Raw genomic sequence first — 23,012 nt, 5'->3', positions numbered from 1 at the left:
GGATGACTCTCTGTAGTATCATTGGGCAAGGATTTGTTTCCTTCACTTAGGGGGTTGGGATTTTCAGTGCATGGTGACAGAATCTGAATAAAAATTTTAATTGTACAAGTAGTTGCAGTTTATTAAAGGAAAAATAATATATTAAAGAATTCAACTTGCATCTTAAGGCAGTTTAACAGGGTTGTTATAGACTGGATGTTACTGTACATGAAAATTAAAGAAACGGTTCCTGTGTTCGGCAGAACAGAGAGGTTTCTAACATTTAATGCATTTTGTTCAAGAATATGCTTTAATGCACAGTTTACATCTCTGTATGTTTTCGAGATTTAGTAGTCCATGAGCCATGTCAGACCGAAAAATCAACAGAGACATGTGTTTCATAATTCCTCTTTGTCTGCAATGTTGATGGTATAGGAGCCACGCATACAAAACATACGTCATAGAACAGTTATATTCTCTAACATTGTCTGGTATTGGAATGTCAATATATTTTCGTTCTTCCACTGCCCAATGTTTCCAAGTTCCACTTGATTTATTGCTTTGTATGATCATGCGAGGATGACAGACTTTATATCGTACCACTTCAGCGCTATGATTTTCCTTTCTGTTTCGGTTCTGTAGTCATATGATCCTTGTACCTGCTTTTTCAGCTCACTGTCCACTCTTAGATTGCACCCTTGAAGTCTTGTGGATCTAACAGTTCCATCAACCAATATACCAATGTCTTTCAGGGCAGAAATAAGATCGTAAGTGGTGAACCAGTTGTCGGTGAACATTACAAAATTTTTATATTCAGGTAGTTATTCCACAAACCTTATCACAGTATTACCAGTCATTCCAAGACCAACGTCATTGTGTACAGTTCCTTTCCATTTGGTATATTTCAAAATCTTACACAGTGCTAATGGATCCAGCACAGACAAAAACTTTTATATCTTATTTGTGCGGTTTGTGTGTTATGTGTTGTTTCAGGGATACGCGAACTTCAAAAGGAATGTTTAATTCATACACTGAATTATATTTGTCAGGTTCAACAAGGGAAAAGTTTTGTTTGATATTGTTAACAAATGGTCTCACTGTGAATAACTTGTCATAATCAGGGGCTCCTCTTTCTCCCACTTTGTTATTGTCATTCACATGTAAATAATTTCGTAGCTTATCAAACCTATTCCTAGGCATTTGAGTCAGCTACTGGGGAAATCTTGTATCCTCTGCCCAGTACTTCTGTAACTAGGCATTCTCACATCTGCCAGGATTTATATCCCAAAATACTTTTCTATTTAATGAACATTTGTATTCCGACAGACGTGGGCAATTCCAGCAGGATAGTGCTGAATTATTCAGATAGTGAAGGGAGACGAAAATTTAATAGTCATGGTTGACTGGAATTCGAGAGTAGGAAAAGGGAGAGAAGGAAACATAGTATGTGAATATGGATTGGGGGTGAGAAATGAATGAGGAAGCCGTCTGATGGAATTTTGCACAGAGCATAAATTAATCATAGCTAACACTTGGTTCAAGAATCATGAAAGAAAGGTTGTATACATGGAAGAACCGTGGAGATACTAAAAGGTATCGGATAGATTATATAATGGTAAGACAGAGATTTAGGAACCAAGTTTTAAATTCTAAGACATTTCCAGGGGCAGATGTGGACTCTGACCACAATCTATTGGTTATGAACCTTAGATTAAAACTGAAGAAACTGCAAAAAGGTGGGAATTTAAGGAGATGGGACCTGGATAAACTGACTAAACCAGAGGTTTTACAGAGTTTCAGGGAGAGCATAAGAGAACAATTGACAGGAATGGGGGAAAGAAATACAGCAGAAGAAGAATGGGTAGCTTTGAGGGATGAAGTAGTGAAGGCAGCAGACAGTCAAGTAGGTAAAAAGACAAGGGCTAGTAGAAATCCTTGGGTAACAGAAGAAATATTGAATTTAATTGATGAAAGGAGAAAATATAAAAATGCAGTAAATGAAGCAGGCAAAAAGGAATACAAACGTTTCAAAATGAGATCGACAGGAAGTGCAAAACTGCTAAGCAGGGATGGCTAGAGGACAAATGTAAGGATGTAGAGGCTTATCTCACTAGGGGTAAGATAGATACTGCCTACAGGAAAATTAAAGAGACCTTTGGAGATAAGAGAACGACTTGTATGAATATCAAGAGCTCAGATGGCAACCCAGTTCTAAGCAAAGAAGGGAAGGCAGAAAGGTGGAAGGAGTATATAGAGGGTTTATACAAGGGCAATGTACTTGAGGACAATATTATGGAAATGGAAGAGGATGTAGATCAAGATGAAATCGGAGATACGATACTGCGTGAAGAGTTTGACAGAGCACTGAAAGACCTGAGTCGAAACAAGGCCCCGGCAGTAGACAACATTCCATTGGAACTATTGACGGCCTTGGGAGAGCCAGTCATGACAAAACTCTACCATCTGGTGAGCAAGATGTATGAGACAGGCGAAATACCCTCCGACTTCAAGAAGAATGTAATACTTCCAATCCCAAAGAAAGCAGGTGTTGACACATGTGAAAATTACCGAACTATCATTTTAATAAGTCACAGCTGCAAAATACTAACACAATTTCTTTACAGACAAATGGAAAAACTGGTAGAAGTCGACCTTGGGGAAGATCAGTTTGGATTCCGTAGAAATGTTGGAACACGTGAGGCAATACTGACCTTACGCCTTATCTCAGAAGAAAGATTAAGGAAAGGCAAACCTACGTTTCTAGCATTTGTAGACTTAGAGAAAGCTTTTGACAATGTTGACTGGAATACTCTCTTTTAAATTATAAAGGTGGCAGGGGTAAAATACAGGGAGCGAAAGGCTATTTACAATTTGTACAGAAACCAGATGGCAGTTATAGGAGTTGAGGTGTATGAAAGGGAAGCAGTGGTTGGGAAGGGAGTGAGACAGGGTTGTAACCTCTCCCCGATGTTATTCAATCTGTATATTGAGCAAGCAGTAAAGGAAACAAAAGAAAAATTTGGAGTAGGTATTAAAATCCATGGAGAAGAAATAAAAACTTTTAGGTTTGCCGATGACATTGTAATTCTGTCAGAGACAGCAAAGGACTTGGAAGAGCAGCTGAACAGAATGGACAGTGTCTTGAAAGGAGGATATTAGATGAACATCAACAAAAGCATAACGAGGATCATGGAATGTAGTCGAATTAAAACGGGCGATGCTGAGGGAATTAGATTAGGAAATGAGACACTTAAAGTAGTAAAGGGGTTTTGCTATTTGGGGAGCAAAATAACTGATGATGGTCGAAGTAGAGAGGATATAAAATGTAGACTGGCAATGGCAAGGAAAGCCTTTCTGAAGAAGAGAAATTTGTTAACATCGAGTATAGATTTAAGTGACAGGAAGTCGTTTCTCAAAGTATTTGTATGGAGTGTAGCCATGTATGGAAGTGAAACATGGACGATAAATAGTTTGGACAAGAAGAGAATAGAAGCTTTCGAAATGTGGTGCTACAGAAGAATGCTGAAGATTAGATGGGTAGATCACATAACTAATGCGGAGGTATTGAGTAGAATAGGGGAGAAGAGGAGTTTGTGACACAACTTGACAAGAAGGGACCAGTTGTAGGGGATGTTCTGAGGCATCAAGGTATCACAAATTTAGTATTGGAGGGCAGCGTGGAGGATAAAAATTGCAGAGGGAGACCAAGAGATGAATACACTAAACAGATTCAGAAGGATGTAGGTTGCAGTAAGTACTCGGAGATGATGAAACTTGCCCAGGATAGAGTAGCATGGAGAGCTGCATCAAACCAGTCTCAGTACTGAAGACCACAACAACAACAACAGTGCAACACCCCACACATCCAGAATTGCTACAGAGTGGCTCCCGGAACACTCTTCTGAGTTTAAACACTTCTGCTAGCCACCAAACTCGGCAGACATGAACATTATTGAGCATATCTGGGATGCCTTGCAAGCTGCTGTTCGAGAGATCTCCACCCCCTCGTACTCTTACAGATTTATGGACTGCCCTGTAGAATTCATTGTGTCAATTCCCCCCAGCACTTCTTCAGACATTATTCGAATCCATGACACATTGTGTTGAGGCACGTCTGCATGCTTGCGGGGACCCTACATGATATTAGGCAGGTGCACCAGTTTCTTTGGCTCTTCTTTGGCAACAGAAACCAAAGCTACGGCAGCAGTTGAAGTCCTATGAAAATCATATCTTTGTGTGTAGATAGATAGATAGATAGATAGAGCATAGTAAGAATTACTGTGCATATTACAAGTTTTTTATATCTGAAATTCATTGTTATTGAAAACATTTTAATTCTGGTTTGTATCATTTTTAGTATGTGCTATGGACCAAATTGTCCTTCAGAATGGGTATGACTAGTACACAGTTTTCTGTTGGCGTCAAGCCAAATGTCGAGCTGGGTGCTATTTATCCAGTTAAAATACAAAGTGTTGTTGTTGTTGTGGTCTTCAGTCCAGAGACTGGTTTGATGCAGCTCTCCATGCTACTCTATCCTGTGCAAGCTTCTTCATCTCCCAGTACCTAGTGCAACGTACATCTTTCTGAATCTGTTTAGTGTATTCATCTCTTGGTCTCCCTCTACGATTTTTACCCTCCATGCTGCCCTCCAATACTAAATTGGTGATCCCTTCCAGAATGAGATTTTCACTCTGCAGCGGAGTGTGCGCTGATATGAAACTTTCCGGCAGATTAAAACTGTGTGCCTGACTGAGACTCGAACCCGGGACCTTTGCCTTTTGTGGGCAAGTGCTCTACCAGCTAAGCTACCCAAGCACGACTCACGCCCTGTCCCCACAGCTTTACTTCTGCCAGTACCTCGTCTCCTACCTTTGCCCACGAAATGCAAAGGTCCCGAGTTCGAGTCTCGGTCCGGCACACAGTTTTAATTTGGTGATCCCTTGATGCCTCAGAATATGTCCTATCTACTGATGCCTTCTTCTACTCAAGGTGTGCCATAAATTACTCTTCTCCCTAATTCTATTCAATACCTCCTCATTAGTTATGTGATCTACCCATCTAATCTTAAGCGTTCTTCTGTAGCACCACATTTCGAAAGCTTCTGTTCTCTTCTTGTCCAAACTATTTATTGTCCACATTTCACTTCCATACAAATACTTTCAGAAATGACTTCCAGCCACTTAAATCTATACTCGATGTTAACAAATTTCTCTTCTTCAGAAACGCTTTTCTTGCCATTGCCATTCTACATTTTATATCCTCTCTACTTCGACCATCATGAGTTGTTTTGCTCCCCAAATAGCAAAACTCTTTTACTACATTAAGCATCTCATTTCCTAATCCAATTCCCTCCGCATCACCCGATTTAATTCGACTACATTCCATTATCCTCGTTTTGCTTTTGTTGATGTTCATCTTATATCCTCCTTGCAGGCCACTGTCCATTCTGTTCAGCTGCTCTTCCAAGTCCTTTGCTGTCTCTGACAGCATTACAATGTCATCGGCAAACCTCAAAGTTTTTATTTCTTCTCCATGGATTTTAATACCTACTCCGAATTTTTCTTTTGTTTCCTTTACTGCTTGCTCAATATACAGATTGAATAACATCGGGGAGAGGTTACAACCCTGTCTCACTCCCTTCCCAACCACTGCTTCCCTTTCATACACCTCAACTCCTATAACTGCCATCTGGTTTCTGTACAAATTGTAAATAGCCTTTCGCTCCCTGTATTTTACCCCTGCCACCTTTATAATTTAAAAGAGAGTATTCCAGTCAACATTGTCAAAAGCTTTCTCTAAGTCTACAAATGCTAGAAACGTAGGTTTGCCTTTCCTTAATCTTTCTTCTGCGATAAGGCGTAATGTCAGTATTGCCTCACGTGTTCCAACATTTCTACGAAATCCAAACTGATCTTCCCCAAGGTCGACTTCTACCGTTTTTTCCATTTGTGTGTAAAAAATTTGTGTTAGTATTTTGCAATTGATAGTTCGATAATTTTCACATCTGTCAACACCTGCTTTCTTTGGGATTGGAAGTATTACATTCTTCTTGAAGTCGGAGGGTATTTCGCCTGTCTCATACATCTTTCTCACCAGATGGTAGAGTTTTGTCATGACTGGCTCTCCCAAGGCCGTCAGTAGTTCCAATGGAATGTTGTTTCGACTCAGGTCTTTCAGTTCTCTGTCAAACTCTTCACGCAGTATCGTATCTCCGATTTCATCTTCATCTACATCCTCTTCCATTTCCATAATATTGTCCTCAAGTACATCGCCCTTGTATAGACCCTCTATTTACTCCTTCCACCTTTCTGCTTTCCCTTCTTTGCTTAGAACTGGGTTTCCTTCTGAGCTCTTGATATTCATACAAGTGGTTCTCTTTTCTCCAAGGGTCTCTTTAATTTTCCTGTAGGCAGTATCTATCTTACCCCTAGTGAGATAAGCCTCTGCATCCTTACATTTGTCCTCTAGCCATCCCTGCTTAGCAGTTTTGCATTACCTGTCGATCTCATTTTTGAAACGTTTGTATTCCTTTTTGCCTGCTTCATTTACTGCATTTTTATATTTTCTCCTTTCATCAATTAAATTCAATATTTCTTCTGTTACCCAAGGATTTCTACCAGCCCTTGTCTTCTTACCTACTTGATTGTCTGCTGCCTTCACTACTTCATCCCTCAAAGCTACCCATTCTTCTTCTACTGTATTTCTTTCCCCCATTCCTGTCAATTGTTCTCTTATGCTCTCCCTGAAACTCTGTACAACCTCTGGTTTAGTCAGTTTATCCAGGTCCCATCTCCTTAAATTCCCACCTTTTTGCAGTTTCTTCAGTTTTAATCTACAGTTCATAACCAATAGATTGTGGTCAGAGTCCACATCTGCCCCTGGAAATGTCTTACAATTTAAAACCTGGTTTCTAAATCTCTGTCTTACCATTTTATAATCTATCTGAAACATTTTAGTATCTCCAGGGTTCTTCCATGTATACAACCTTCTTTCATGATTCTTGAACCAAGCGTTAGCTATGATTAAGTTATGCTCTGTGCAAAATTCTACCAGGTGGCTTCCTCTTTCATTCCTTAACCCCATTCCATATTCACCTACTACATTTCCTTCTCTTTCTTTTCCTACTATCGAATTCCAGTCACCCATGACTATTAAATTTTCGTCTACCTTCACTATCTGCATAATTTCTTTTATCTCATCATGCATTTCATCAATTTCTTCATCATCTGCGGAGCTAGTTGGCATATAACCTTGTACTACTGTGGTAGGCATTTGCTTTGTATCTGTCTTGGCCACAATAATGCGTTCACTATGCTGTTTGTAGTAGCTTACCCACATTCCTACTTTTTTATTCATTATTAAACCTACTCCTGCATTACCCCTGTTTGATTTTGTATTTATAACCCTGTATTCATCAAACCAGTAGTCTTGTTGATCCTGCCACCGAACTTCACTAATTCCCACTATATCTAACTTTAACCTATTCATTTCCCTTTTTAAATTTTTTTACCTACCTGCCCGATTAAGTGATCTGACATTCCATGCTCCGACCTGTAGAACGCCAGTTTTCTTTCTCCTGATAACAATGTCCTCTTGAGTAGTCCCCGCCCGGAGATCCGAATGGGGGACTATTTTACCTCTGGAGTATTTTACCCAAGAGGATGCCATCATCATTTAACTATACAGTAAAGCTGCATGCCCTCGGGAAAAATTACAGCTGTAGTTTCCCCTTGCTTTCAGCCGTTCGCAGTACCAGCACAGCAAGGCCGATTTGGTTAGTGTTACAAGGCCAGATCAGTCAATCATCAGACTGTTGCCCCTGCAACTACTGAAAAGGCTGCTGCCCCTCTTCAGGAACCACACATTTGTCTGGCCTCTCAACAGATATCCCTCTGTTGTGGTTGAACCTATCGTACGGCTATCTGTATTGTTGAGGCATGCAAGCCTCCCCACCAATGGCAAGGTCTATGGTTCATGGGGGGGAAATACAAAGTAAGGCAGCTGATTAGTTGAAATACTGACTTTGTCATTGAAGAAGAGTTTGGTTCAGATTCAACTGTTTCCCTAAATCAAATTAAGCAAATACCAAGGTCTTGGGTGCCAGTCTGGTTAAGTTGAACTAATACCCCATCTTTAATCAGTTCAGTGGTAATACAACATGGCTCTTCTAACATTCCTTTCACTACTCAGTTCAGATAATACCATCAGCTGTTATAATGTGATAAAATAATATTTGAAGTACACATCATTTACCAACAAATGACAGTTTTGCTTTTATATTCTAGGTGCACTTTGGATTAGGACATAAAATTTGGGCATGGAACCACATTAAAAATGTTAGGAGGATCACACACATGTGTGAAAAAGCAATACTTTGACTAAAGTAGTGCATTTCTACCTTGTATGATTTTTAATAAATTTATGCATCCTGTGAGAATCCATACAATGCGTCTCTGTTTCAAAATGCCTGTAAATATTATGTAGGCTCATGCTGTATTGTTCTCCCATTTTTCAGGAGCTTGTAGATGAATACAAGAAGAGAATGGAGAATCTCAATGTCCGGCCAATAAAGAAAGTAATTGAAGCCAAAGCACGAAAGAAGAAGCGAGCATTGCGGAAGCTTGAAAAAGCAAAGAAGAAGGTGGAGGCACTCATGGACAATGTTGATGTTTCTGATCGTGAAAAAGCCAAGCAGATCAGGCAGTAAGTACTCTTTTCTTTTTTAAATGAGTTAAGTTACTCATATCCCCACCTCCTTCCATTCCACTCACCAAACCCAGCAACAGTTTTGCCAGTTGCATACACATATAAAACTATTGTAAATGGTGCTCTTGGTGAATGTTTTTAACGTGTAGCACTTCAGTTCATTAAAGTAACTCCATAATAGAGAAAGTGAAATTTCCTGACAGATTAAAAGTGAGTACCTAAAACGCTAGTTAATTAATCTGCCTCTGCTTTAACTACTCTACCTCATGCTAAATCTTTGCTACTGTCTTCTGCCGAAGCATTACCCGTTGCTAAATCCACTGCTACCTTCTCTTTAATTTGCAGTTACACTTGGAAACATTGCCTCACCAATAACCTGTGTCTTTGAATTACGTAGACTAGATTCATTCATTCATTTGCTCACACACGAAAGATACATTGTCTAAACTTGCAGTAAAATTTAACCATATGGTTACTTAGTAAGCAGATGTCCACATAAACTGGAAATTAAAACTGTTGGTCCATTATTAATGTTACATGAAAGATTCTTACAATAATTGAATTTGTTTATTACTCTGACTTAATAGGATCTGGTCAGTATAGCAACATTAAGCAACAAAAGCATTTAATATTTACTATTTAGACATCACTACTTTTCCACACTTTCCAGGAATCTGATGAGCAATATTTGTGTATTGTTTACAACTCTAGCTTAAGAAATTCTCCTCACCAATAAGTACGAATTTAATAATTTTAGTTAAAGAAAGTATTGCCTCTGATAAGGCTTCCTCTTCTCTCTGAATCTGACAAAACCTTTGGCTAAAGAAAGTTAGAATATTTTCCACTGTGAAATCTCTCTTTGAGTAAGTAACTGAATTCTGATAATTTAAATATATCAACAAAAAAAAATCAATTTCTGAAAATATAGTATAATTGTATAGATAAAATATCTACTCACAAGGGGTTGCCAGAAAAAACACAGACAAAAGTTAAGGAAATGTGAAAGCTTTGGGAGCCAGCGGCTCCTTCTGGCAGAGGTACATCTTTCCTACACGTATTGTCTGGTACGTCTTCCCCAACTCTGAGTTCTTTTCCATAACTCACCCCATGTCCCAAACCTCATCAGTCCTTTTTCTTCACCCCTCTTTCTACCCCGTTAATCCTTCTGCCAGAAATAGGAGCCACTGTCTTCCTAAGCTTGCATATTTCCTTAACTTTTATACGTTTTTTCTCCAGCTACAACATGATAAAAAGATTTTTATCCATCCAGTTATATGATAATTTAAATACTAAGAGATGATAATTGGCAGCAATGTTTTTGTCAGTACGGCATCTGATTTTTTGAGGAATTTGTTGTTTAGCTTTTGTTACCTGCTGTGTTTCTTCTTACCTTGTTGGGGTTACAAGTGGATGTGGCAGAAAGTTGCATGATCTCTGCCCTATTGTAGTAACTGAAAGGTGTTGTTGCTACAGATGGTGACCCTCCGCAACCATTTTACAACAAATTATGTTGAAAAATATTATATCCAAAAATCTTGCTCTTTGAATGTAGTCCATCCACAGATTGGATGTGTAATAAAATTTTAAATGACTCCAGGCAATTGCTGGATGGGATTTGATGTGCAGTTTTAAATAAGACACTATTTTAAGGTAGAAAATAGCATACAACGGATCAGTTATATCTGTTTGAGGACGTGCACATTCATTAGCGATGTCACCTCACTTTAAGCTTCATACTACACCTTCACAACTTGAATGTCTATGTAATAGTTTCATCATTTTAATGGCACAGTTCATATGCTGTTCACAGTCAGTATCACTATTGTTTGATGTTAACACTTTTGATGTTCACACTTCTCCCACTTGTTCGTCTTTGGTACATTCTTGATTAAGTTCATGTAGATGCTATCCACCATTAAAATTCATGTGCGTATCTTCTGTTCTTCTCTTTTGCCTGCAAATCTTCACCAGGAAAACACCTCTGTCCACCTTTTCATTCTGAATCCTCTTCTCTGGCTTCATTAAATATATCCACCATCCTTGTGTACAATAAATAACCAAAGGCTCCGTGTAATGTACATCAAACAGCTCTACAGCACCATCCTTATGTGCTGAAATAACAATTTAAAACACGCAACAGTTCTCTCAAAATTGACTTCATGTTGAACAACATACTTTTCATTTAATGCTCCTTTCACCAACACAGTCGAAATTACTGTTCCTCCATGTTTTCACTTTACTGGCCTCCATAAACTTTGAACACTAACATACTTCCATTTCCAACTCGCAGGTCAGCTGACAGCTCTCAACTGTACAACACAGATTGAATTTAATCTTAACTAGATGTAGCAAGCAATAAATTAACTTGCAATGAATTATTGCATTGTGCATATCGTAATAGTTACAACATTTTCACAAAAAAAGAAAAAAAAAATCTTACGTAACAAATAAACTCGTAAATTAATCATATCTGTAGGAACAGAAATGAGTCAATAAATGTGAAAAAAATTACATTGAAAACAAGAAACATATAAGTTAACCAGTAAGCATCATCTCTCAGAATGGAAAGTCACCGGTTAACAAAATTTCCATCTCATCCCAGACAGAGACTCGAACATGGATCCCTTGCCTTTCACATTCTTTTGCTCTACTGACTGATTTGTGCCGTCTTGAGACATATTACCTAAAAGTGCAAGTGTGGAGAGCGTGTATGGAAAATGTCTGTGCGATCATACACTGTGGCTTACTGTTAACAACATTAAATTTATTGACAATGACAAGGATCAAGAAGTGACAGTGCAGATGGATAAGCTGACAGAACATGCAAGTAAAAGTTAAAGCTGATTAAGTCAATACAGTACAAATTACATTAGGATGGACTCGAAGTTAAAAAGTGTGGAACTGAAGTATTTACCCCATTGAAAAAGCAGTAAAGTGCACACATTGAGTGTGGCATTGACGATGTGTTATTAAGCAGCAAGTTCTGCAACATTACAGACAGTGCAACGAAAGCCCTCCTCGCAAGTAATTCACAGCTAATGTCACACATGACTGGATGACTGGACATCATGGCTTGCTAAGAAACTCTGACGAGGGGTGGTGTGGGGTCAGAAATGGTGATTGGAAAATAGACTTACCGTTAAATCATTCACCCTGATGGGCCATGTTTCAGGAGGTATAATTCTTAGAAAATGGATAAGATGAATATACTGAACATCTGTTAAAATTGCATCAATTTTTGAAACATTACTATAGGTTAGTGTGAAGTTCCAGGCTAGTACACTGAGGGGCATGAATTCAACCCCAGTTCACAGTTAATTTTGTTTTTCTTCTCTCTTTTTCTTCATCCTTGCCCTACTTTTTACTTTTGTTAAACAGCTGATGTAACTGCCTTCACTAATTTAAGTAGGCTACAAAATACACTCAAGAAGTACGCACCATGTAGGAATTATCCAAATGGGACAGAAATTGCTAGATGTGACCTACATGTACAGACAAACAAATGATTACAATTTCAGAAAAAATTGGATGATTTATTGAAGAGAAAGTGCTTCACAAATTGAGCAAGACAGTAACACATTGGTCCACCTCTGGTCCTTATGCAAGCAGTTATTTGGCTTGTCATTGATTGAGAATGTTCTTAGATGTCGTCCTGAGGGATGTCATGCGAAATTCTGTCCAGTTGGCATGTTAGATCATAAAAATTCAGAGGTAGTTGGACAGCCCTGCCCATACTACTCCAAACGTTCTTGAATGGGGAGAGAGCTGGCGATCTTGCTGGGCAAAGTAAGGTACAGCAACCAGTAGACACACTCTGTGTGCCGGCATGCACTATGTTGCTGAAATGCAATCCCAGGTTGGCTTGCCACGAAGGGCAACAAAATGGGGTGTAGAATATCATCAGTGTACAACTGTGTTGTAAGGGTACTGTGGATGACAACCAAAGGAATTCTGCTCTGCTAAAGAAATGGCACACCAGACCATCAATCCTGGTTGTCCGGCTGTATGGCAGGCGACAGTATCTCGCCGCTATCTGGAGCATCTCAATACACGTCTTCAGCCTGCAGTCTCATCAATTGAAGTAGAATTGCCTTCAGTGCCAGTGATGAGTCACAATTCAAATTCAGCCCCAGTGACCAGTAGTGGCATGTTTGAAGATTCCCTGGACAGCAATGGGATACCAAAATGACTGTCACCTACCGTGCAGCCCGAAAACCAGGAGTGATGGTCTGTGGTCCCATTTCTTTCCATAGCAGAGCCTCTTTGGTTGTCATTTGTGGCACCCTTACAGCATAACAGTACATTCGCAATATTCTGCACACCATTTGTTGCCTTCCATGGCAAGCCATTCTGGCCTTATATTTCAGCAAGATAATGCCTGCCCACATACGGCAAGATTTTTTGCTGCTTGCCAAATCCTACCTTGCACACCAATTGGACATAATTTGGCATGATATTCCTCAGGAGAACATCCAACAACTCTGTCAATCAATGCCAAGTTGAATAACTGCATGCATTGGACCCAGAGGTGAACCAGTGCATTATTGACTTGCTGAATTTGTGAAGATGTTTCTCTTGAATAAACTATCCAATTTTTCTGAAATTGTAATAATTTGTTTGTCTGTGCATGTACTTCATGTCTCATGTTTATCTATGTCTGTCCCATTCGGATAATTCCCTCATGATACATAGTTTTTGTTTTTTTAGAGTGCACACACACACGGTTAATGTTGCAGCCATAAGCCCAGTGTCCAGCCTAAATTCATTCAGTCTCTTCACTTAATTTCAGTCTTATACACCAATGCCTTTCAACACAGACCTTACCTGTATCAAATCCTAGATCCCAAACACACCAGTCTAACACCATACATGCTCAGCTATTTCACCATTACAAAAATGAATTCCATTGTAATTGTTGGTACATAAATTCATCTTGTCACCTTTCCAATGATGATAGCTTGTGTATGAAGACGCATCAAGGTGAATGGCTTTAGCATGAGGTAGCTTGCACTTTAAACGAGTTCACCAATCAGTCCATTCTATGATTCCCGAGTGAGATGACATACTTTCAAAAAAGACAACTACATCACATTTTTACTAAAAATGGTTTGTAAGAATTAAAGTTGGCAGTTTTTTTATTTAGATGATACATGGATTCATACATATTACACTGTGCATAAATACTCACAGAGTTATAGTGTCCGAGCAGTATTCTCAAATAAAAGTGCTGGTCTACGTTTGATTGCTGTAATATGCAGGGTATTGGCATAAAGATGGGTACGTATTACAAAACTTCACTTGTAAGAATACTAGAATGTATAGTTTTACTCCCTTCCCTCCCTGTTTCTGGAGTGTCAGCAGTTCACTTTGCTCGGTAATATAGGGTATGTATATGGGACGAGTGGTGTGGAAATGTAAAAATTTTAGGTAAGTGTAAGGGAGTGGGTAAGGGACTAGTAGAGATTCAGGCCACAGGAACTGCAGGAGTGGACAATGTGCGGGAGCTATGTGGTGCCCATTTGTCCATCATGATTTGGATTTTCAGTGGTTTCTTTTAATCATACAAAGCAAATGCTGGAATGATTCCTTTTGAAAGCTAATTTCCTTTCTTATCCTCAGCCAATTTGAGTTGCAATCCATCTCCAATGACTTGGGACCTGAAAAAATTGCGTTTGCGATAAGTGCAAATATAGGTGCCAATTATGTCTTTAAAAATGAGTCTGCAAAATTAGCTGATAAGTGTATTTTTTGTGACAAATTTTAATAGAGATGAACTGTTTTACTGGAGATAGAAATAGCTTTCCTTTGTACATATAAAAATAAAAATGAAACCAATTTTTGATTGCTGATGTTGCACACCATCAGGTAAAGCCCAGTTTGGAAAAATAATATATGTAAGAACATGTTGGCATAATAAAAAGTGCTCAAACGCAACACACAAGTCGTGTATCATTGTGCTTGATGCCATGCCAGTTGTGGGCAGTTGAATGGTCTGTACAGGTTGATTCATGAATATAAGTTATTCTACAAGTAAAACTAAAGAAAAAAGTTCATGTAAACGTAGGTCTGCAAATGGTTAGTTACGGAGTTATGGCTAATAAAAGATTTTGCCTGACATTTTGTTACTGCGCTAACATAAAGCCATCGCAAAACTGGATGACTTTAGAGTAAAGCACAATTTCCATTTATTTTGTTGTTATTGGTCTGGCGAATCTAATAAAACATGTCCCAGATGCAGACGTGTATCTGCAGTGGTTTTCCAGAACATCCAGAGAAGCAAAGATTATTATACAAGTAAATTTGTTTACTTTCCATTAAGAATGTAGAAACATTTATGTCATTGTTGGCAACCATTAGTGAGTTGTTTCAGTCGTTTCCTAACCTTGAGACAAGTAAGTTTTTTTTATTGTTCAGTGAAAGAATATAATAACAACAGTGTATTTAAGTGAAACCACATGGTAACTGTTGTTGTTTTGTTGGTTATTTATGAAATAGGGATGCCTTTCAAATTCACGACAGAGGAATAATACGCCAATTTGGTGTTTATATATGGCAAATGTGATGGTAGTGCGATGGCTGCAGTTAACGAATATCACGAACATTATCCAACTCGGAAGATTCCGACTTCACAAACCATGAGTGGAGTATTTCAAATGTTACAGGACACAGGTTCTCTACCTAGCGTTCATAATCAGTACGAGTGCTGGATACGTGAATACGATGATAACGATATTACGGATGCTGTTCAACGTAACCCACGTACCAGTACACAATATATCTCTCAACTGTTAGGCATTACACAATCTGAGGTAGGGTGTACACTGAAGTACTATAATATCTATCCTTACCATAAACAATAGCGCATCATTTACATCTGGGAGATCTTGCCCTTCACTTGGAGTTGTGCAACTGCTTAAATATTAATTGGCAGTTACGCAAATACATTTTATTCACTGATGAGGCACAGTTTACTCGAGACAGTATAAACAGTTTATGTAACGAGCACATTTTGTCTGAAGCAAACCCACAAGCAACAGTGCAATGCAATTTCCAGCAGCAATTTAGCATAAACTATTTGAAACAGTTAACGCATAACAGGAAATCAGCGATCATAAAGCGGTTACAGCATCGGTGATTCCAGCCATAAATAGAAATATTAAAAAAGGTAGGAAGACTTTTCTGTTTAGCTAAAGTGACAAAAAGCAGATTTCAGAGTACTTGACGGCTCAACACAAAAGTTTTATCTCAAGTACAGAAAGTGTTGAGGATCAGTGGACAAAAAGTTCAAAACCATTGTACAATATGCATTAGATGAGTAAGTGCCAAGCAAGATCGTAAGAGATGGAAAAGAGGCACCGTGGTACAACAACCGAGTTAGAAAACTGCTATGGAAGGAGAGGGAACTTCACAGCAAACATAAACATAGCCAAAGCCTTGCAGACAAACAAAAATTACACAAAGCGAAATGTAGTGTTAGCAGGGCTATGCGAGAGGCTTTCAACGAATTCGAAAGTAAAGTTCTATGTACTGACTTGGCAGAAAATCCTAAGAAATTTTGGTCTTATGTCAAAGTGGTAGGTGGATCAAAACAAAATGTCCAGACACTCTGTGACCAAAATGGTACTGAAACAGAGGATGACAGACTAAAGTCCGAAATACTAAATGTCTTTTCCCAAAGCTGTTTCACAGAGGAAGACTACACTGTAGTTCCTTTTCTAGATTGTTGCACCTATGACAAAATGGTAGATATCGAAATAGATGACAGAGGGATAGAAAAACAATTATATCGCTCAAAAGAGTAAAGGCTGCTGGACCTGATGGGATACCAATTTGATTTTACACAGAGTACGCGAAGGAACTTGCGCCCCTTCTTGCAGCAGTGTATCGTTGGTCTCTAGAAGAGCATAGCGTTCCAAAAGATTGGAAAAGGGTACAGGTCATCCCCATTTTCAAGAAGGGATGTCGAACAAATGTGCAGAACTATAGATCTGTATCTCTAACGTCAATCAGTTGTAGAATTTTGGAACACGTATTATGTTCGAGTATAATGATTTTTCTGGAGTCTAGAAATCTACTCTGTAGGAATCAGCATGAGTTTCGAGAAAGACGATTGTGTGAAACTCAGCTCGCGCTATTCGTCCACGAGACTCAGAGGGCCATAGACACAGGTTCCCAGGTAGATGCCATGTTTCTTGACTTCCCCAAGGCGATTGATGCAGTTCCCCACAGTCATTTAATGAACAAGATAAGACCGTATGGACTATCAGACCAATTGTGTGATTGGATTGAAGAGTTCCTAGATAACAGAATGCAGCATGTCATTCTCAATGGAGAGAGGTCTTCCTAAGTAAGAGTGATTTCAGGTGTGCCGCAGGGGAGTGTCGTAGGATCGTTGCTATTCACAATATATATAAACGACTTTGTGGATAACATCGGAAGTTTACTGAGGCTCTTTGTGGACGATGCTGTAGTATATCGAGAGGTTGTAACAATGGAAAATTGTACTGAAATGCAGGAGGATCTGCAACGAATTGATGCATGGTGCAGGGAATGGCAGTTGAATCTCAATGTAGACAAGTGTATTGTGCTGCGAATACATAGAAAAAAAGATCCTTTATCATTTAGCTACAATATAGCAGGTCATCAACTGGAAACAGTTAATTCCATAAATTATCTGGGAGTAGACATTAGGAGTGATGTAAAATGGAATGACCATATAAAATTAATCGTTGGTAAAGCAGATGCCAGACTGAGATTCATTGGAAGAATCCTAAGGAAATGCAGTCCTAAAACAAAGGAAGTAGGTTACAGTACACTTGTTCACCAATTGCTTGAATACTGCTCACCGGTGTGGGATCTGTTCCAGATAGGGTTGATAGAAGAGATAGAGAAGATCCAATAGAGAGCAGCGTGCTTTGTTACAGGACCATTTAGTAATCACGAAAGCATTACAGAGATGATGAATAAACTCCAGTGGTAGACTCTGCAAGAGAGACGCTAAATAGTTCAGGAGTCCATTACACGCAGGAATCGGCACACGAGTAGTAGGGACTACGTGGTGTGGACAGGGTGGTAATTTAGGTTAAAGCGCCTCGGGGAGAACAAAGAAAGGGCTTCAGTCTCAAAGAGTGCAGGTCAACACAGGAAGAATGTAGATCAAGGAATCCTTGATATAATAGTTGTAAATTGTTGTAGCTGTGTTGACAAAGTAACAGAGCTCCAAGCACTAATAGAAAGCTCTGATGCGTACATCATTATTGGCACTGACAGCTGGCTAAAGCCAGAGATAAGTTCAGCCAAAATTTTTGTGAAGGACCTAATGGTGTTCAGAAAGGATAGGCTAAATGGAGTTGATGGTGGTGTGTTTGTTTCCGTTAGAGGTAGTTTATCTTATAGTGAAATTGAAGTAGATAGTTCCTGTGAGTTACTGTGGGTAGATGTCATTCTTAGGAGGAGGAGTAGATTAGCGTTTAATGTGCTGTCGACAACGAGGTCATTAGCGATGAAGCACAAGCTCGCATTAGGGATGGGTGAGGAAATTGACCGTGCCCTTTTGCCATTTCAAAGGAACCATTCCAGCTTATGCCTGAAGTGATTTAGGTAAATCACAGAAACCTAAATCAGGATGGCCATACGCAAGTTTGAATCATCATCCTCCTAAATGTAAGTCCCATGTGCTAACCAGTGCACCACCTCATTTGGTTGGTTATTCTTGGCAACCAGAATGAAATAATAACTGGATCCTTATACTGATCTCCCAACTCAGATGAACAATTGCTGAAAGCGTTCAAAGAAAACTTCAGTCTAATTTCAAACACTTACCTGACTCATACAATTATAGTTGGTGGTGATTTCAATTTACTGCCGGCCGCGGTGGTCTCGCGGTTCTAGGCGCACAGTCCGGAACCGTGCGACTGCTACGGTCGCAGGTTCGAATCCTGCCTCGGACATGGATGTGTGTGATGTCCTTAGGTTAGTTAGGTTTAAGTAGTTCTAAGTTCTAGGGGACTAATGACCACAGCAGTTGAGTCCCATAGTGCTCAGAGCCATTTGAACCATTTTTTCAATTTACTCTCAATATATTTGTGAAAATACATGTTTAAATATGGAGGTACACATAAAACATCATCCACAGTTGTGCTAAACACATTCTCTGAAAATTATTTCGGGCTATTAGCTCATGAGCCCACTCGAATAGTAAATGATTCTGCAAATACACTGCCGGCCGCGCTGGTCTCGCGGTTCTAGGCGCGCAGTCCGGAACCGTGCGACTGCTACGGTCGCAGGTTCGAATCCTGCCTCGGGTATGGATGTGTGTGATGTCCTTAGGTTAGTTAGGTTTAAGTAGTTCTAAGTTCTAGGGGACTGATAACCACAGCAGTTGAGTCCCATAGTGCTCAGAGCCTTTTGAACCATTTTTGCAAATACACTTGACCTCTTAGCAAAAACTAATCCTGAGCTAATAACAAGCATCAAAATGGATACAGGGACTAGTGAAAACAGGGTTGTCATAATGAGACTGAGTACCGTAACCCTCAAATCCACCAATAATAAATGAAAAATGTATCTATTCAAAAAGGCAGATAAAATTTTGCTTGATGCCTCCCCAAGAGACAATCTCCATTCCTTCTGAATTAACAGTATGTGTAGACCAGATGTGGCTTGAATTCAAAGAAATACTATTGACAGCACAGAGACATTTTTACCAAATAAATTAGCAAATGATTGAGCTGATCCACCCTGGTACACAGAATAGATCAGAACACTGTTGCAGAAATGATGAAAAAAGCACGCCAAATTTAAATAAACCAAGATTGACGATCTTTTACAGAAGCTTGAAATTTAGTGCGGACTTCAATGTGAGATGCTTGTAATAGTTTGCACATCAAAACTTTGTCTCAAAGCCTGCCAGAAAATCAAGAGATTCTGGTCACATGTAAAGTATGCTAGCAGCAAGACACAATCAATACTTTCTCTGTGCAATATGAATGAAAATACCATCAGTGACAGTGTTGCTAAAGCAGAGTTGCTGAACACAGCCTTCCAAAATTCCTTCACCAAAGAAGACAAAGTAAATATTCCAGAATTCGAATAAAGTACAGCTACCGACCTAAGTAACTTAGAAGTAGATGTCCTAGGAGTAGTGAAGCAGCTTAAGTCACTTAGTAAAATCAAGTCTTCCAGTCCAGATTGTATACCAATTAGCTTCCTTTCAGATCATGCTGATGCAATAGCTCCATACTTAACAATCACATACAACCACTTCCTCAAGAAAAGAGCACAGGTCACAGCAGTATTCAAGAAACGCAATAGGTGTAAGCTACTAAATTACAGATGAATATCATATCAATTGAATAAGTCATGGATACAAAATACTAACATGAATTTTTTACAAACGAATGGAAATCTGGTAGAAGCCAACCTCGGGGAAGATCAGTGTGGATTCTGTAGCAATATCACAACACGTGAGGCACTAATGACCCAACAAATTATCTTAAAAGATAGGTCAAGGAAAAGCAAACCTACATTTCTAGCATTTGTAAATTTAGAAAAAGCTTTTTAAAATGTTGACTGGAACACTCTCTTTCAAATTCTGAAGGTGGCAGGTGTAAAATACAGGGAGCGAAAGGCTCGTTACAATTTGTATAGAAACCAGATGGTAGTTACAAGAGTCAAGGGGCATGAAAGGGAAGCAGTGGTTCGGAGTGAGACAGGGTTGTAGCCTATCCCTGAAGTTATTCAATCTGTATATTGAAAAAGCGGTAAAGGAAACCAAAGAAAAATGTGGATTAGGAATAAAATCCGTGGAGAAGAAATAAAAACTTTTAGGTCTGCTTACGACATTGTAATTCTGTCAGAGACAGCAAAGGACCTGGAAGAGCAGCTGAACAGAATGGACAGTGTCTTGAAAGGAGGATATAAGATGAACATCAACAAAAGCAAAATGAGGCTAATGGAATGTCGTCAAAATAAATCAGGTGATTCTAAGGGAATTAGATTAGGAAATGAGACACTTAAAATAGTAGATGAGTTTTGCTATTTGGGGAGCAAAATAACTGATGATGACCGAAGCAGAGAGGATATAAAATGTAGACTTGTTATGGCAAGGAAAGCATTTCTGAAGAAGAGACGTATGTTAACATCGAGTATACATTTAAGTGTCCAGCAGTCTTTTCTTGAAGTATTTGTGTGGAGTGTAGCCATGTATCAAAGTGAAATATAGATGATAAACAGCGTAGACAAGAAGAGAATAGAAGTGGTGATACAGAAGAATGCTGGAGATTAGTTGGGCAGATCACGTAACTAATGAGGAGATACTGAATAGAATTGGGGAGAAGAGGAATTTGTGGCACAACTTGACTAGAAGAAGGGGTTGGTTGGTAGGACACATTCTGAGGCACCAAGGGATCACCAATTTAGTAATGGAGGGTAGCATGGAGGGCAAAAGTCGTAGAGGGACACCAAGGCATGCATACACTAAACAGATTCAGAAGGATGTAGGTTGCAGTAATTATTCGGAGATGAAGAGGCTTGCACAGCATAGAGTAGTGTGGAGAGCTGTATCAAACCAGTCTCGGGACAGAAGACAACAACAAGAACAACAACAACAACAACAACGTCATTAATATTGATATCATCAGAATATTGAAACATGTATTATGCTCAAACATTATGGATTACATCAAAGAGAATGGTCTACTCAACATGGATGTAGAAAACATTGTTAACGTGAAACACAAGTCTTTTGACACCATAAGCAAATTGTGTGCTTATGGAATTTGTCTCAGTTATGCAACTGGGTTTGACACCATAAGCAAATTGTGTGCTTATGGAATTTGTCTCAGTTATGCAACTGGGTTTGTGATTTCCTGTCAGAGAGGTCAGTTCATAGTAATTGATGGAAAGTCATTGAGTAAAACAGAAGTGATTTCTGGAATTCCACAAGGTAATGTTACAGGCTGTCTTGTTGTTTCTTATCTATATAAATGATTTAGGGGACAATCTGAGCAGTCATCTGAGGTTGTTTGCAGATGATGTTGTTTATCATGTAGTAAAGTCATCAGAAGATCAAAACAAATTGCAAAACGATTTAGAAAGGATATCAGTTATGGTGCAAAAATTGGCAGTTTACCTTAAGGAAAGAGAAGTGTGAGATCATCCCCATGAGTGCAAAAATAGAATCCATTAAAATTTGGTTACACAATAAATCAATCAAAACTAAAGCCCATAAATTCGACTAATTACCTAGAAATTACAATTACAAACAACTTAAATTGTAAAGAACACACAAAATGTTGTGGGGAAGGCAAACCAAAGACTACGTTTTATTGGCAGAACACTTGGAAGATGTAACAGATCTACTAAAGAAACTGCCTACACTACACTTGTCCACCCTCACATGGAGTACTGCTGTGTGGTGTGGGATCCTTACCAGATGGAATTAATGGAGTACATTGAGAAATTCAAAGGGCAGCATGTTTTGTATTACCGAGAAAGAGAGGCAAGAGTGTCACAGACATGGTACAGGATTTGCGGGTGGATATCATTAAAACAAAGGCATTTGTCGTTGTGGTGAGATTTTCTCACCAAATTTCAACCACAAACTTTCTCCTCAGGGAAGTGAAGATATTTTGTTGACCCTGACCTCCATAGGGAGAAACGATCATAATTAAGGGAAGTCATAGCTCGCATGGAAAGGTATAGTTGTCCATTTTTTCGAAACAGTCATTTGTTGAAAGGATAAATAGTGCCAAAATGAGAAAACAAGCAAAGACCATTTTGGAAAGAAAACTGTTGAAGTTTCTGCAAAAGCATACTCTCCAGTCAAAAAGCTCCTCAGTCACCAGTTTGTCTCTTGAAATTAACGATTAAAACAAAAGGCTTCATCTTTAGGCACATTTTATGACAACCTTTTAAAATTTGTGCATCTTATCATTTATAAAAAAGAAAATTAGATTTTTAGGATCATTGTTTCACAACTCCCTTGTTGCATTCAAAGAAGCAGTCACTATATGGAAAGGTAGAATGTTAAATTTTACCAACTACTGTTAGTGAAGTTTAATCTTTTGGCATAATTGTTTCAGAATTCTTCATTAAATGGCCAGTCATTATTTTTATTTTTTAGCAACGAGAAGACTTCTTGCCTATTTCTTTTCATGACATGTTGGCACGATTTAGAACATCTCCTGTTGAACTGCAGCAGCTTAAATGATCTGACAGTGATGACTCTAGTAGCAATCTTCAGTCTACTCATTGCATTGTGTTACAACAGCTTCAATTTAATTTCACAATCATTTATACAAATAAACACAGCTTTTAAATAAGGT

General features: G+C 38.9%; 1 protein-coding gene across 1 annotated transcript in view; it reads left to right on the top strand.

Annotated features, from left to right (window-relative positions):
• The window catches only part of LOC126252829 (pre-rRNA 2'-O-ribose RNA methyltransferase FTSJ3), a 112,752-nt gene that overhangs the window by 87,222 nt on the left and 2,518 nt on the right, over window positions 1-23,012 (top strand). Inside the window, exon 12 of the mRNA XM_049953773.1 lies at window positions 8,495-8,682. Coding sequence (XP_049809730.1) covers window positions 8,495-8,682 — 188 coding nt within the window. The remainder of the gene's footprint in view (window positions 1-8,494; window positions 8,683-23,012) is intronic.

The sequence above is a fragment of the Schistocerca nitens genome, chromosome 4 (genome assembly GCF_023898315.1).
Source record: "Schistocerca nitens isolate TAMUIC-IGC-003100 chromosome 4, iqSchNite1.1, whole genome shotgun sequence".
Classification (NCBI taxonomy): Eukaryota; Metazoa; Arthropoda; class Insecta; order Orthoptera; family Acrididae; genus Schistocerca; species Schistocerca nitens.
This window is presented reverse-complemented; position numbering and strand designations above follow the sequence as displayed.